Here is a 16462-nt window from a genome sequence, read left to right as displayed (position 1 = left end):
GCTCCTGTTCTACGCTCCAGCCTCCTCCTCTGCTTCATACATCACTTCCTGTTCTACTTCTGGCATCACAAGAGACTCATGCCAACCACACTGCCTCTCTCCTTGGCAACATTTCCCTGCATCAAGGAAGTACTTGTCTTTCAGAGAGGAGGTTGCCTTGGCAACGGTGCATGTGGCCCTGATAGGGAGGCAGTTGCTGTGGCAATGGTGCCCCAATTCCTGTTGGCCTTCCTCCTGTGGCTATTATCCCTCCGAGCAGTGGCCGGTTGCCTTCAATGTGACCGCCACTTCTTGGACTCTGTGGTGACCGTGCTGAAGGAAACACTGCCGGAAGGCCTACCTGACCGCAGCACCCTCATGGAACGGCACATCAAGGCCTTGGCTGATCTGCACAGCACCTTCCTCCAAAAGAAATACGAGCGAGTACTGGGTGCGACCTGAATGGAGAAGCATCAGCAGGGCTGGGAAAGCTGGGGTTACATTTGTGTCTGGCTCTACATCCTGGGTTACATTTGTGAATGTGTTTCTTTGCAGATGTCCGAGGAGTGACATCTCTCAAATCAGACATTATCAGTCAGTTGAGAGCAATCAAGAAAAATAGCACGTGGAAAGGTGAGCAGGGGAAACGAGGACGCTAGATATGGGAATTACGGCTGAGATTGGGTAATGGGCACCTCCTGCCTTCATACACTAAGTTTCTACTTAAATCTCATAAGTCTATTAAATCTGGAGAGTAGTCAATCAAATACATATATAAATCAGGTTGTTCTAACCAGCCTTCACCAACATGGTCTTGGACTGCAACTCCCAGCATCCCCAGCTGGCATGACCAGTGGCTGTGCTGATTGGGGATGATAGGAGTTGTAGTCCATCACATCTGGAGGGCGCCAGATTGGGAGAAAGTTGCCCTACACTTTGAAGTTTTGATCCACCTTACCTACTGCTTAACCCAAGATGAAAGTAAGCCAGGTCTGGACAACTGGTGATCCACCATGTCAAATGCAGCTCAAATGTAGGGTGGCCCACCAGGGATTCAGTGAGCCTCAGGTGACCACTTAGGTATCAACCCAAAAGAGGAAATGCATCACCAAAACAAAAGAGGACACATTTGCATACAATTTGCAAATGCTAAGTGATATGTTTAAATGCAAATTTAGAAATAATTTGGTATAATTTAAAGACCAGAACATCTCACCATGATGGGGGCAGACTGGGATGAGGAGAGCTGTGTGCCTGCTCGCCCTGCTGCCCAGCTGTGACCTGTTCATGGGCAGCTTCAAGGCCTCTGCTGCTCTCCCTTCTTCTTATGGTCCTTCACCTTTAAACCAGACTCGGACCAGCCAGCCCTTCAAAGAGAGGATTGTCCTCTGTAAACTAGGACACAGGGCCATGCTAAGCCATCTTCTTGCTTTTGCTGCCTGCTTGGCTCCATAGGTACAGGGAGCTGTGAGCCACATGGCTACAAGATGTGCCTGGTGGACTGCATTTGGCTTGGTGGGCCATGGGTTGTACAAACCCGAAGGAATCCAGCAAAACCAGGACAGATGGTTTTAATGTAAGCATTCGCCCAAAGCATATTCCTAATCCTAAATGTATGTGAAACCTAAAACTTGTTGTCTTTTAAATGAGTTGAGTTTTTGGCTGCTGTACTGCTGTTAAAGCACTGGTGGGCGACTTGTGTGGCCTTCCAGATGTTGTGGCCTACAACTCCCATGACCCCTCATCATTGGAATGCTGGCTAGGGATGATGGAACTTGTAGGCCAAAATTTTTGGAGGGCCACAAGTTGCCTACTCCTGGGAACAAGAATCCTGCTGGGGAGCAGGGGTGTTGAGGAGGCAACCCGTCCTGCCTTGAGCTCCTTTGAGCATTTAGCTCAGAGTCATCCAACTTTGTCAGGCTGGAATTGTCATCCAGGTTGGTAGGAATTCCCTCTCTCTGCCCCTCCCTTTGCAACTTTTATCTCTTTCTCCTTCCGCTCCCTTAGGAGTTTTCCTGTGGCAACTTTCCATGTACCAGCTCAGGGTCTCCCTGCGAAACCACATGCAGCAGATGCTGGAGAAATTCGCCGACCTTGGTACCAATCCTGAAGGGAAGGGCAGGGAAACCAGGAAGCTCAACTCCCAGCATCCCTTGCTCCAAGCCACTGAACTAACCTTCACTTCCTAACCCCAAATAGTTAGGGGAGGCTCCTGGATCCAGGGCTGTAGTCACAGCTGGATGAGGGGTTTCTTTTCCCTAAAGTAAGATAAATGTTGGAGCTAAGAAGAAAAGAACATACAACTAAAAGTATACAGCTAAAAATGGGGGCGGGGGGGCAGACTACAAATACACCCATAAAGACCAATTGTGCTTTTTGAATTACATGTTACCAGTTAAGTGAGGTCTGTTGTTAGGGGAACAAGAAAAAACAAAGAGAGTAGGGTGAATTGCATTAACCATTGCAGATTAAAAATACACACATTTGTATTTAGGAGGTACATGGTTGCTTGGAGGAAGAACTTCAACATAAGATATAAAAAGTAACCATTGTATTGGTATTCAGTTGGGTTCCTTGTGCTGCCTCACTTAACAAGTTAGCTAGCACATAATTGTCCTTTATTCTAACGGAACGCCTCCTCCCGTATGTACCTGCTCAGACCCTTAGGTCAATTTTGGAGGCCCTGGTCATGGGGCCCCTGGTGAAGGAAGTTAGGCGAGTGGCTTCAAGACAGAGAGCCTTCTCAGTTGTGGCACCCCATTAATGGAATGCCCTCCCCAAGAGGAGGCTCACCCGGCATCTACACTTGTATTTTTGGCACCAAGCAAAGACATTTCTCCCAGACATTTTAAATTTTTTATTATTGTCCTTGTGTTTTTAACTTGTTTTATTGTTTGAGCTGCTGGGAGAACATTTTGTTATAAGGCACCATATAAGTGAGTCTATAAATAAATTGCATACACTAAGGAAAGGTCCCTCTGAGTTTTAGGTCTCTAAACCAATCTTCTCTCTTTTCTTCTTCCACTCTCATCCTAACCTTCAGCTTGTTCAGAGGACTGTAGTAAGTATCAAAGAATTTTAACGTCACCTCAGAATCTTCCCCATTGCCCTTTTTTTTTCAGTCAGCCCATGCAGCCTCCTCTATTGGAACTGGATGCCCCCCTGCAGCAGCCTGGTAAGAACATAAGAACTTAAGAGGAGCCATGCTGGGTCAGACCAAGGATCCATCTAGTCCAGCATTCTGTTCACACAGTGGCCAACCAGCTGCCCACGGGACGCCCATAAGCAGGACATGAGTGCAACAGCACCCTCTTGCCCATGTTCCCTAGCAAATGGTGGTTCCCAACCATGACGTTCATCTTTTCCTAGCGGTGACTGAGGGTCCCGTTTTGGATTGCTGGACCTGCCTACGTATCGCCACCCAGTGTTTTGATGGAGAACTCTGTGGAGGTATGACTGGGGACAGAAAGGGGGGTGCTTTGAGGTTCTGCGTCCAATAAACCCTTTTGGGGTTGAAGAGTTGGACTTTGACCAGGGAGACCTGGGTTTGAATTTCCACAGGGTGACCTTGACCCAATCACCTACTCCCAACCTAATCATCATCATGGCGAATCTTGGATGGGGGCTAGGGCACTCGGCGGGCTGCAGGAGAGATCCCCCAAGGGCCACATGTGAGGTAAACCAATTGGCAGTTGAAACATGAGTTCAGAGGCCGGCTATCCTAGTTTGGGTAAAGAGATGGCAACCCAGTGAACAGAGAGCAAGTAGAAAGGAGATGGAAATGGTTATGAAAGAAAAGAACCAATAATAGGTGGTGGTGGTGGTGGATAAGAGACAGGAAGAAGCCATACACATGGTGCAAGGTGAACCAAAAACAGGACAGGAAGCTGGGCCAGAAGAGGAAACTGGCAGCAAACAATTAATTTAGGGTGCAAACCTATGCATGTCTGGACAGAAAAAAGTTAGCTGGCTGGGGAATGCTGGGAGTTGTAGGACTTTTTTCTGTCTAAACATGCATAGGTTTGCACCATTAGTTTTTAGGGCATCTGAGTCCCCATCCTGAGCTGAAGCAACCACAGTGGTCATAAGTGCTTCATATTCTGAATTTGCATGTCAATATCCAGGAATCTGAAGATCTCTAAATCTGCTGTATCAAATTAATAAGCTTTGAGTAAAACTTTCAGATTGGAGGAGATGCTTGCCGTTTTATATTATGTTTTTATTTGGTGGGCTGAGCCTGCTTGCTTCCATGCCCAGCTTTTGGTTGTCAGGGTTTGTGTTTCAGTCAAACAGGAAAGGTAGCTATTTCTGCATAAGCTTTTCGGCTTTCTCTTCACTTAAAATGCGATATTCCTAGGTAGTTCGCTTGTGCAATTTATTTAGTTCTTCTAGGAGCGATAGAGATATTCATGATTTCTTAGGAGGGTGATCGTCACTCAGAATTATACGATATAAACTTTGCTGGATTTAACGTCACTCAGAATCTTTATGTGACATTTATGTGACATTTTATTTTAGTTCCAGCGCTGCTACACACACACACACACACACACACACACACACATGCTGGTGCTCTCCTAGTAACCTGTAACAAAAATTGTTCTGACAATATGCGCTCAATGGGTGCATCTGCTCTCTGCCCTTACAACTGGCTCCCCAAACCAGCTTCTCACAGGAAACACATGCCCCCACTCACTTCCTTGTTGGGCCCCTCTGGCTCCACACTAAGGGCATTTCTACACCAGCCTAAAATCCTGCATTTAAAACGGGGCTTTCTGCTTCCGTTTTAAATGCAGGATCACAACGGACTCCCTTTACACGTGCTTCCTTTCCCCCTCCTTCTCCCCATGTTTGAGTCTTCCATTGTCTTTCATTGATCTCACTCCTCTTCTTGCCGCTTTAACTCTTTTCACGGAGGAAACTGAAGCAGAACACAACGGGGTAACTTGATAGCTCATTATCTGCGATCCGTTTAAAAACAGAACGAGGTGCATTTAGTGCAGGAGACACCCTGGAGGCATCATGTGAAGAGCCTGCAAACTTCCGTGAGGGAGCAATCTCAATCGCAGGATAAAAGCCCAGTGTGAAGGAGCCCGAGGACTTCGACCTCTGGTGCCCAACTTCCAATCAACAAAAGAGCTTAACAGGGTGTTTCTGTCTCCTCCTAGTGGAAGACAGACGCCTTGCAGAATACAATGAAGTTGTTCTTTACGTGTTCCTTGTTTGTGAGTCCGTGTTGTTGACCTCAGCTGCGCTTGTGTAAGTAGACAGCTCTGTCGAGTCCCCTCACTTTCCCGTGGGATTCAGGAGTCCAAACTTTTAGGTTTCCTGATCCACCTGTCCGTACATGCCTTCCTTCCCAAAGAAGCCACAGGTTATCGGTCCCATAAACCCTATTGTGATTCACAAGACCATACTCCCCTCCTAAAGCATCTGGGAGTTCTTGCTGCCTGCTGTTTCAGTTAAGTTGTTGCACAGCTGTTTGTTCTCCAGGCATCTCAGGAGGAGTATCCCTGCAGCAAGCACCGAATGTGGTACAGAATTCTGAGAATATCAGCTTAATTAAAATAGAACATGAAGATTTTTGGCCCTCAAGTTTCCACAGAAAACTCAGGAATGTCTCCATGTCTGTAACTTCCTTCTCATTTGTCTTTTTCACCTCCCCTATCTTGCCACTAAATACGAAATAATTTGAAAACCTGAATTATTGACACAGGATAACTTAGACCAAACTGAGTCAATGCATGCTTCCTTTATGCTTTGTGGGAGTTTTTATGTGGAGGAGTATATTAACAAAAGGATATCTCCTACTAAGGTGGTACAGTCCCCTCAGCATTCTACTACCTCGTTCTGCTGCTATGTGTGAATTAGGGCCCACTCCAGTTCCAGAACACCCAGGCATCTCTCTTCCTCTACTAAAACACTTCCCCGCTTCCAGGTACTTGGTGTGTTTCAAGCACAGGAAGAAGATGTGGCAAAAAGCATTGGCCCATTAGGTGTGCTAGAGGGCAGAAGACTCTTCAAGGACACCCCCTCCTCCAATGCGTGCTTGATCTTTAACTGGTTAGAACAAATAAAACAATTACACTTGTATGCGGAAGAAGAATGTTCCTGTTTCGACCAGAGCTGTGGCTCGGTGGTAGAGCACCTGCTTTGCACGCGGAAGGTCCCCGGTTCAATTCCCAGCATCTCCAGGTAGAGCTGGAAAAATTCATGCCTGTAACCTTGGAAAGCTGGTGCCAGTCAGTGTTGACAATCCAGGGCTAGATAGACTGATAGTTTGACTCGGTATAAGGCATCTTCCTATGTTCCTATGAGTTTGTCGTCCTCCTCCTGGGTCCTCCAAGAGGGAAGTGATGCCTAGTGGATTAGTAGTAGGAAGCGGGGGTTGCCCAGTCATCCAGGTTCTTCGGCTGGAAGGAACCAAGAGTTAATGCCAGATACTTGCAGACACACAAAATGGAGTGAGTTTACAACAATTGGGGTTTGTGTTTATTATGGGAGGGAGAGGATTGTGTGGGTCCGAAGAAGAAACAATGATTTGGGGCAGAAAAGCTGCAAAGGTTTTTGTTATCGTTATTGTTGTAGCTGAAGTTGGTTTACTGTTTCCTTTGTATATTTTAGGATTTTTACATTACATTTTCTATACCACCCTAGTTTTGTGAGATGAAGGGCAGTATAAAAATATTTTTAATAAACAAATAATTGTGGCAAGGCTACATGGACCGAATCCAAGGCTTTACAGTTTGGAGGCTTAAGGGGAACCCTTCCAGCCTTCGGGGTGAGAAGAGAGTAGATCCTGGCTAAACGTATACCAATAGCCGGTTTCTCCAGTACATGAGAATCCTGAGAAAAAAGGAACAAATTAGTGTCCCCAGCACAAGCCTTCCCTACCCCTTTAACTAGTGCTGAGTGAGTTACAGATAACTTGGGTTGGGGAGCGGGGAGCAAGCTATTTCTTATAACATTTGTATACTGACTTATCTGATAAAAAGCCGTCAAGGTGGTGTACAACAATTTTAAACAATAAAACCTTAAGAGCATAAAAACAAGAGCATTAAAAACATTAAAAACAACACATTTTAAAAGGCTAAATTGAAAAGATGCACCCTTTGCACCCTTTCTAAAAGCCAAGAGAATGGGGGCCAATCGTAGTTCCTGAGGGAGCACAATCCACTGTTTGGGAGCAACGCAGGAGACTCCCCTTTCACGTGTGCCCGAGAAACAGGCCTCGGTGATTAATGTCCTCAGAAGAGCGTCTTGCGCAGTTCTGGATAACCAGGGAGGTTCATAGCAAGGCAGAGGGGTCCTTTTTCAAGGGCAGGGGGATCATAGCTGATGCTGAGGTAGAAGCGGCTGTTTTTTATACTCACACGCCTATGATCACCACAAATAGCAGTCCACCCATACACAGGACGATGGAGAGTCCAGTTCGGGCAATATCGGGGTCCTTCAGGGGCTGTCCAAAGCGAAGTGACAGGCGCTCCTGGGCATCAACTGCAGGCAGAGATCCCAAATTTGGTGCGTGAAGGAGGAGAACCTCTGTCTTTCCTGTTCCCCAGATGGAGTTCCTGCCCCACATAACACGTCCTACTCTGGCCTTCCCCAACCTGATGCCCTCCAGATGTGTTGGACTTCAACTCCCAGGATCCCCCAGCCAGCTTGGATAGCTCCTTTAGCGTTCCGACTGTTTCTGACTGAAACCAGGAGCAGATACACTATCCCACTGACTTTAGAGCCACCAGCCTCCACTGTATATGCTAGCATTTAGAATTATTTTGAGTCAAATTCAAATGAATCCCCTTGTCTTTCAGGCATGACATTTCTTCAGTCCTGAGGAACTAAAGCCTTCTAATGTGGCAGAGGTACAGGTTTGAGCATGTAGGATCAATATGGGACCCTCAAAACTCCCTCCTCTGCCATAACTTTGTGCAGGTGTGTGTGTTAAAATGTTCACTTGTGATCAATTTTGTGAGCCTCTGTTTGACACTTATGAGTAAGTGCTGCCCTCTGGTGGACATGGCAACATACACACGCACACACACACCCTTTCAGTGTATTCAAGTGAAATCTGAATCCTAATTATTTTAAAATTATTATTTCATATATTTATCTACTGCCTTTAAGGGCAAAGCTTTCTCAAAGTAGTTTACAAAAATAAGAAAAATACAACAATTACAACAGTTAACTAAAGCAGTAGCATTAAAATATCTTCTCAACTCAACCTCAAAAAACAAACAAAAAACCAGCGACAGTTAAAACCATAAGATGCAAATTATAAAATGTAGACTAGCATCAAGTTAAAAGCAGTCTGAAACATCTAGGTCTTTATGGTCCATTTAAAGATAGTCAGGAAGGGAGCCAGTTATTCCTCATGTGGAAGGGCATTCCATAAAGATAGGGCCACTACAGAAAAGGCTATGTCTCTTACACCCACCAACCTGATCAATTTTATTGGTGGGCATGGGAGCAGGACCTTTGTCACTGATTTTAGGGACTGGGCAGGTTCATAGAAGTGCAGGTGGTCCTTCAAATAACTTGATTCAGGCCATTTAGGGCTCTGCTACCATCCCTCCTGTCGGGTTTCACATCTGGATCTTTGTGCCACCACTAGCCAAAGAAGGCAACCACAGGGCAACCAACCAGACCATTAAGACAGCTTCTTAGCAGCCATAGGCTCCTCCAGGTGAGGAGGTACTTCCTGACTCCTATAAAAGCAACCACATCAGGCCTTCTCTGAACCAAGGGTGTCCTCCAGAATGTTTTTGACTACAACTCCCAGAATCCTTCACCATTGGTTATGCTGGCTAGGGCTGATGGGAGTTGTAGGCCAAAACATCAGGAGGGCTACAAGTTGCCCACCCCTGAACAGGGATGGGAATCCCGGCAGAAACTCAGTCTGACACACCAGCCTCCCAGAAACAAAATCCAGTTGCTTGCTACCACATATAACATCTCCTGCCCCGCATACCCAATGCCCACCCCCAGCTAAACCTTCCCAGCTTACCAAAGCACTGACTTAGTGTCAAGCAAACAGCAGCCGTCTCTTGGCATCCTTTGCAATTAAGCACTTTATATTTGAGCCAGACTGCAAGAGTGGGAGGCCAGGGAGAGAGAGAAAGAGAGAGAAAGAAACAAGTGTGAATAACACCAACCTCAGAACAATACTGATTCTAGAACACCTCCAGAGCCCATGGCTGAGCAAGGATTTGAACATCTTTGAGCAAAGCCTGCCAAGTGCAATTCCAACACTCTTTATCCCAGAGATGTACAAAATTCCTAAAATTGGGAGGAGCAGAATCTTTGAACATCGGAGTCGTCCCATGACATACAAGGCCATAGATTCGTATGTTGGTCTGATGAGGATTGTTTTCTGCTCCTCCTCCTCCATTTGGTCAGTCCTGGCACTCATCATGGTAATATTCCAGCAAATGTTTTTAGAGAACACACAAAAGTTAGGACAAACCCATGCTGCTAGCTTTACAGATGAAGATGAACTGTTTGTACCATTTGTTTTAGCTGTCGAGTGGATAGTTGATTCCATAGTCTGTGACAGCAGCCCCCTGAACCAAATAAAAATGAAATGCCCCCAAGCCTGGGATCCTAAGCAGTGGCCTGAGTAGTAGGGCAGCCTACTTTTCAGAAGACAGGCCCCTATTGGAAAGTGCCCTCTCTTTGATGGGCTGTCCAGTCCAAGTCTGGTTTCAAGTCAAAGAACCTTAAGAAGGGAGAGGCAGAGGAGGCCTTGAAGTTGCTCATCCATGGTTACCAACACCCAGACAGCAGGCTGAGCAGCAGACACCCAGGTCAACTAGTCAGTCTTCTCCACTCTGGTGAGAGGTCTTGTATTTCTATTTCCGTAATAGTTATTATTTTGAAAGCAGCTATACATGTGAATTGGCGTATGCAAATGGTATGCAGATCAGTCCACTCTTTTATGATGATTTCAAGTGGCCACCCTTCTGAGACCCCCCCCCACAAATTCCAGTCTTGACAATATATACTTTGGTTTCCGAAATGTCTCTGTCCAACCCATCAAGCAGGGGTGCAGAACCTCAGACCTGGGGGCCTAATCTGGCCCTTGGGGTGGGGGTGGGGCAAAAGGTCACTCCCCCTTTCCCCCAACTGCTGATCCACTTGGTGATTTTCCTGGCTTTTGTGCAGTCTTTTCCCCATTCTAAAAGGCTGAAATGCCTCTCCTAAGGCTTAGCTACTGGCAGTAAGAACTTTAAGCGAACATCTGATGTCTTTTGGGTTTGGGGCCCTGCCTCCTTTGCCTTTGGCCCAACCCACCACTGGAAATCAGCCTCGGCTCTTGGGCTGAAAGACGTTCAGCACCCCTGCCATTGAGGTTGCTCCCTGAGCCACCCGCCTTCCCTCTCTTCACCCTGCTGTAGGTTGCCACCGGCTCTTCCTCCTTCTGAGGCATGAGCAGAGCTGGAAACAGCAGTACCGACAATCTCTCCGGAACCCCTGTTCTCCATGCATGCAAGACACTTTTCAGCTCCCTTCTCTTTGCTCCCTGGAACTGCTGGCAGCCACCCGTGAGCTGCTCCCAAGCCACGTGCTCTCACCACAGAACCGCACCAGCTTTCATCTGCTAGATTCCCCTCCTCTAATAGTCAGCAATGCAACTAGATTAACTTACCACAGTCTTCTTTGTTGCAAGCTGTGAGGAAAGGGGAAGAGAGAGTCCAAAAATGAGTGTACATGCGTTTCCCAGATGTTCTATTATCCGCAGATTTGTTTTCACATCCCCAACAAGACTATTCAGTCTCCTTGTTTTCCAGGACCAAAATATTCTAGTTTATACAGTCAGCAGAATGAGATGATAAAGCTTTTACCAGACTGTTCCACTTCAGAGTGTGTGTGTGGGGGGCTTAGGTTGTATGTTTGAATGCTTCCTCATGAAGAACATTTCCGGCATGGTGTCAGGAGAAAGCCTAGCCTTCTCCCTGATACGCAATTTTTATATGTGCATGGGGTTTTCCCTCTGATGGGAACATTCAAACTTACAGCATCTCCACCTCTGCCCTCAAGTGGTGCAGTCCAGGAGAAGCTTTAACACTTGATTCCGCTCAGCAAGTAACCATTGCTGAGCCTCGTAGCAGATAATTCCACATGTTAATTTTGTATTGTGTGAAGTACTTCCTTTTGTCCATCCGGAACCTCCCTTTTATCCAGCCTGAATGACACCAGGTTTATTCTTAATAATAACATTAATATTAAATAACAACTGACAGTAACAAGTCATTGCTTATTTATTTATTGCACCTTAACAAGTAGGTGCTGGACAGTAATTCTAGTGATTCTGCTAGTTTTGATGTTAGTTGTGGAGTGGGTGGGGAATAGACCTCAAAATCTGGGAGAGGATCCCAAATCAGGGTTGAAAATGCTCAAAGGGTGGTACAAATACATCAGTGCCGGCTCCAGGTTCTGGAGGGCCCTTGGGCAAGACACCTTCAGCCGGCCCTCCCGCCGTGAGCCTCCTTCTTCTCGGCCATGTCACCAGCTGCTCCCCCTCCTCTTTCTCATCATTGCTACTACTTGCTAGCTTGACAGCCAGAGAGCCAGTGAGCGGGCCAGTGGCATCTGCTGCTGCTTGTCAGGAGATCGCCCCTCCTGCCTTCTGAAATCCTCAGGTAGCCAGAATCAACACGCAGACAATAGGGCTCTTTTCCAAGGCTTTATTCCCACTCAACCTAATGACGCTTACAGATGCCAATTGCTTGATCCTGGAGTGAGATTTAAAGAGAGCTGCCTACGCGGGGGTTCTAACCTTAGGAATCAGTTGGAGGGGAAGGCGGGAAACCTCTGTACTTATGAGCTAGGAGGAGAGAGTCCACCCCTTTCTCGTGGGGCATCGGGGCACCGCTGTTGCCGTTGCGCCAAGCAGGCTGAGCGCCGCCTCTCCGCGCCCGCCATCTCATGCTTGAGGTTGCGCCGGCGCCTAGCATCCAGAAACTGCTGTTGCGCCTCCCTCTCCCTGCCAGGGTCACTATCACTCTCAGGAATGTGTACTGGGAGGGACTCTCCCCCTGGCTGCTGCTCTGAACAGCGTGCGGGTTCCTCTCCCGCGGTTTCTAACTCTTCCTCAGAATCAGAACTGCTTTGGGGCTCTCTGGGCTCCGATCCAACCCTGACACTGCTCCGCCATCTCCCCACCACCCTTGTCCGGGCCAGAGCAAGAGGCAGGTGAACAAGCAGGTTGCAATGGCGAAGAGGAGGAGCAACTCCAGGAGCGCTTGTCAGTGGGCCCCTGCTGGGGTGTGGGCCCTTGGCAAGTGCCCGACCAGGCCTGCCCTTGGCACTGGTCCTGATGGGAGGGGGGAAGACCCAGTACCATTCATCTGGTGTTCCTTTAATGCCTGCTTGAGCTTCATGGTCGTTTTCCTCCGGAATGCAACCAGTTCTTCCAGCAGAGCCTGGTCTGTGGACAGATCAAGAAGACACATTGGAAGGTGGCGGGGGGGGGGGTGATGGTGGAGGTTGTGTTCCCCTTGCAAGCCTTCATTAAATGTCCTGGAGAGCTTTCCTGGTAACAGCATATTGAGAAGAAGGGCCAAGTGAGGTGCATTGGTTAGAGAGGCCCAGGGAATGGTAATCCCAGTAACAGGGCACTCAAGGGAGCTGGGCGTTTGGATCCTCACCTGTAAGACGGGCTTGAAACAGACGCTCTGTGCTGAGCCGCACTTCGTGGATCAGGGCATCGACTTTGCTTTTAACTGGGAAGGAGAGAATGACCAGTGGTTGTCACAGCCTGAACCTGCAGAGAGCCTGCAACAGTTGCCCAGAGAGGGCCAGAGCAGCTCTGAGCATAGCCGATGACTGCTGAGAGTCTGCAAGGAGCAGAGCTACACTGTGCATCTTTCCAGATAAAAATGAATTAAAAATAAAATAAAATCAGTGCTATATTATAGCCCAGCCTCCCCCAAACCGATGCCCTCCCAATGGGTTGGACTACAACTCCCAGCATCCCCACACCAACCATGCTGGGGGGCACCAGGTTGGGGAAAGCTGCTGCAGCATAAAGCCGATGTAATCCTATAACCACAATATTCCAGCTCTTTGTTGTCCTTTTTCCTTACTGTTCCCTATGGCTGGAATTGCCTGGCAGAACACCTACATGGTGCCACCTCCCTTCCTTCAACCCCCAAACCCACCTTTTCCTTGAGACCTTTGGGCGGCTCATGAGTCCTGCTGCGCTACTGGAACCAAACCAAAGCACATGTCCCTGAATGAATGTAGATTTTTCCCCTTCCTCTGTTGCCTCCTTGTGTCAAATGTTAGACAGTATGCCCCTTGGGGCAGGGACCTGTTGTCTTGTAAAGTGCCATGCACTTGGAATGGTGTGATTATTAATAATAACAACAAATAAATAATAGTCTTAATAATAATGGCTTGCACCCAGACTAAGGTTAGTCAAGATTTAGTCTCATTGACTTCAATGGGGCTTTAGTCCTGACCAACTTATTCCATTGATTTCAGTGGGACTAAAGCATGATTGAGGGTACAATCCTATACACCAGAGGTAGGCAACATGTGGCCCTCCAGATGTTTTGACCTACAACTCCCTTCATTCCTAGCGAGCATAGCCAATGGTGAGGGATCAGGAGAGTTATAAGCCGAAACATCTGGAGGGCCACAAGTTGCCACCCCTGCCCTACACATTTACCAGGGAGTAAGTCCATTGAGGTCAGTGATACTTACTTCTGAGTAGGCATGCATAGGATTGCACAGTAACAGATCCTGAATCCAACCTATTCGTAGCAGTAGTGGCTGGCCATGGAAGCTCACTGGGTGACTTTGGGCCCGTCACAGACCCTCAGCCCAACCTACCTCATAGGGTTGTTGTGAGGATGAAAGGGAGAGGAGGAGGATAATGTGCGCCGCCTTGGGTTCCTTGCAAGAGGGAAAAAGGCGGGATATAAACGCAATAAATAGTAATAATATAACAATAATAGTCAGTGGAGGGTGGTGGCTCCGATGTCAGTAGGGCTGTGCATCCCCCCCAGGTCTCAGTCAGAACTCTACAGGAGCTATCCAAGGTAGCATCAGCAGCATTCAGTGCATGGGGAAGGTAGCCTTTCTTCACAGACATAACCATATTGGGGACCACGGAACTGCTTGTTTGAGAAAGTTGTTTTCAGGCAAGGGAGGTCTCTGTTTCACTGCTGGAAATGTGGGGAACAGACAAGCTAGAGCTGTATTAAAAAGTAAGATAAGAGAACCCAAGAGAGAAAGGAAAGCTTCATGAAAAGGGAGAGCATCATAGCTATGTGGAGGGGGCAGCCTTGGTGGCATTATCAAGGATGTAATTTTTCTTTTTAAAGATATATGTCATATGATGGCTGGTGCCCATAGGGGCTGATGGGGTGGAGAGCAGGGCAGATGCTCAATATTCTACTGAGATTGCTGATGGAGGACAGCAGATCATGCGTGGCCCTCGGTGGCTGTGCATTGGAGCAAATATAGCTGTATGTGGGGGGATCTTTCCGGCACAAGTGGGTGGGAGTCAGATAGGGGTCTCTGCCCCATTTGTCCCAAATTCGCCTCTGACTCTTGCATGGATGTGGTCTAGGAGACAGCAGTACTGCACAACCTCTACAAAAGGGAAAAAATATGTCGAAACAATCCTTTTAAGAAGTTCATTGAATGGCATGGGCATGGTGAAGAAAGTGTTGCTCATTACCAGCAATTTCACAGGCACTAGCCACTCGCTGCCTGTGACCCTCACACAGCTACATTTCATACTGTAGCTGACAAATTGCAGTTCATTTGCTAGCCTGGGAAATAGATGACATTTTCTCAGCAGCAACATCACAATCTTAGCTGAAAAGATGGCTGGATTGTTCACACTCTTCAAGTGGAATCTGTGTGTTCATTGCCCAGTCAAACTACCTGTAGGAATGATCCCGAGCGCCTGGCCATCCTCATGCTAAGCAGAGCCAAGACTGTACCTGCAAAGCCAGAAAACTGGCTGGTGGCGTAGTGGAGGAAAAAATCCCCCTCGAGACCCCGGAGGAGGACTTCAGCCCGTGCCTTGAGGCGAGTGTCGTGGATCTGGCGTGGCACAACCTCGGTCCGGAGCTTAGCCACGTTCGCCTTAAACTTTTGGTCACACTGCAGACAGCCCCAGAGGCTTGTGGGAAAGCAGGCCAGAAGCAGCAGCAACAGCAAACGAAGGCCTGCGAAAAACATGGCTGAGTGTAAAAGCCATGGGAAATGGGGGATCTCAAGGTTCTGCAGAGAGTGACATCACAATGGAGGCGGGTTATGGAATGTGCATCGGATTGGAGCTCAGGATTCCCATTCAAGTGAAGGTCCTATGGCAGGAATGGGCAACATGTGGCCCTCCAGATGTTCTGGCCTACAACTCCCATGATGCCTCACCACTAGCTATGCTGGCTGGGGGCTAATGGGAGTTGTAGACCAAAACATCTGGAAGGCCACAAGTTGTCCACCCCTGTCCTAAGAGCTTGTGGAGTTGAGGGCAAACAGAATACCTGGGTTCTCTCCTGAGGGAGTATTTTAAAGGACAGGTTATGACAAATGTCCAAGAGGAAGGCTGTGTGTATTCCCTGATCATCTTGTACAGGCAGAGAAGTTATTATTATTAGTTCTTAGCATTTAGAAGGCACTTTTATTTATTTGTTAAAGTATTTTTACCCCCCCCCCCAGCCTTTAAACCGAAAAAGCTCCCAAGGCAGCTAACAGATCAATAAAATAAACAAGGCAGCCCTGCCCTCAGGCTTACAATCTAAAAGACATGACAGAAAAGGAAAAAGGGGAGTGGAGGGAGGAGCGGGAAAGCAAACTGAGGCACTCCTTAAATTTACAAATTTGTTATAACGACCAGCTGAAATGGAAACAATTCAGGTAGCCTGATGGAATGGCTGCTGTGAGTTGAGGGACAGCCAAAGGCAGCTGGTATCTCAGAGGAGCCAATGGAACACTCTTTTAAAATGCTCAAAACATTCCACTTACATAATCTTGCTGTGAATCTTTGCAACATCCCCATAAGATAGGTCAGTACAACCCACAGCCCTTTCAGAAGGCAAGCAGGGAGTTACAACTACACACCTCAGAGGAAGATTGTTCCTACTGCTTGGGGGCCATCACCCTAAAGGCCCTGCTACTGGCAGCTCTAGTTCCAGTTTCCTGCACCGCAGTGGAATGTGGGAAGCAGGGCCTGATTTAAAGAGCACAGCTGGCATGTGGATTAATACAGGTAGAGGTGAGCCCTCTTCTAAGGTTCTTATGGCCACTGGGAAGAGAGTGGGGTCATGAGGGCTGTTGAAGGTAGGGCAGAATGGAGCTAGAATCTAAAGATTCCTGGGGGTTGGAGAATTCTTCTTGTGATAAAATGAGGGAAAGAGGCCAGGGAGCAGAGCCTGCTATATTTTCTGGAGAAATAGTGAGGACTAGTGGAGTAGAGAGCTGTCTCATCAAAATTCACATATTCAGCAAAAGTAAGTCTGTG

The 16462-nt window shown here is 47.5% G+C and overlaps 2 protein-coding genes across 2 annotated transcripts; one reads left to right on the top strand and one right to left on the bottom strand.

The window, feature by feature from the left end:
- The first annotated feature begins 204 nt into the window (after positions 1–204).
- Positions 205–5975, top strand: IZUMO3 (IZUMO family member 3). The gene is made up of 7 exons (XM_084807774.1): positions 205–430; positions 535–612; positions 1987–2076; positions 3023–3040; positions 3349–3429; positions 5148–5238; positions 5918–5975. The coding sequence occupies exons 1-7, from the start codon at positions 205–207 to the stop codon at positions 5973–5975; spliced, it is 642 nt and encodes a 213-aa protein (XP_084663900.1).
- A 476-nt stretch (positions 5976–6451) lies between these two features.
- On the bottom strand, positions 6452–15220 carry IZUMO2 (IZUMO family member 2). The gene is made up of 7 exons (XM_084808475.1): positions 14940–15220; positions 12630–12704; positions 12323–12409; positions 10628–10648; positions 8987–9067; positions 7353–7476; positions 6452–6825 (listed from the first exon to the last, which is right to left on the bottom strand). The coding sequence occupies exons 1-7, from the start codon at positions 15178–15180 to the stop codon at positions 6783–6785; spliced, it is 672 nt and encodes a 223-aa protein (XP_084664601.1). The 5' UTR covers positions 15181–15220; the 3' UTR covers positions 6452–6782.
- Between the last annotated feature and the right edge of the window lie 1242 nt (positions 15221–16462).

Source organism: Heloderma suspectum, chromosome 6 (assembly GCF_057233095.1).
Source record: "Heloderma suspectum isolate Gila_16-S chromosome 6, 16-S_ref, whole genome shotgun sequence".
NCBI lineage: Eukaryota > Metazoa > Chordata > Lepidosauria > Squamata > Helodermatidae > Heloderma > Heloderma suspectum.
The sequence above is the reverse complement of the archived record's forward strand: the minus strand, read 5'-3'. Positions and strand labels throughout refer to the sequence as shown.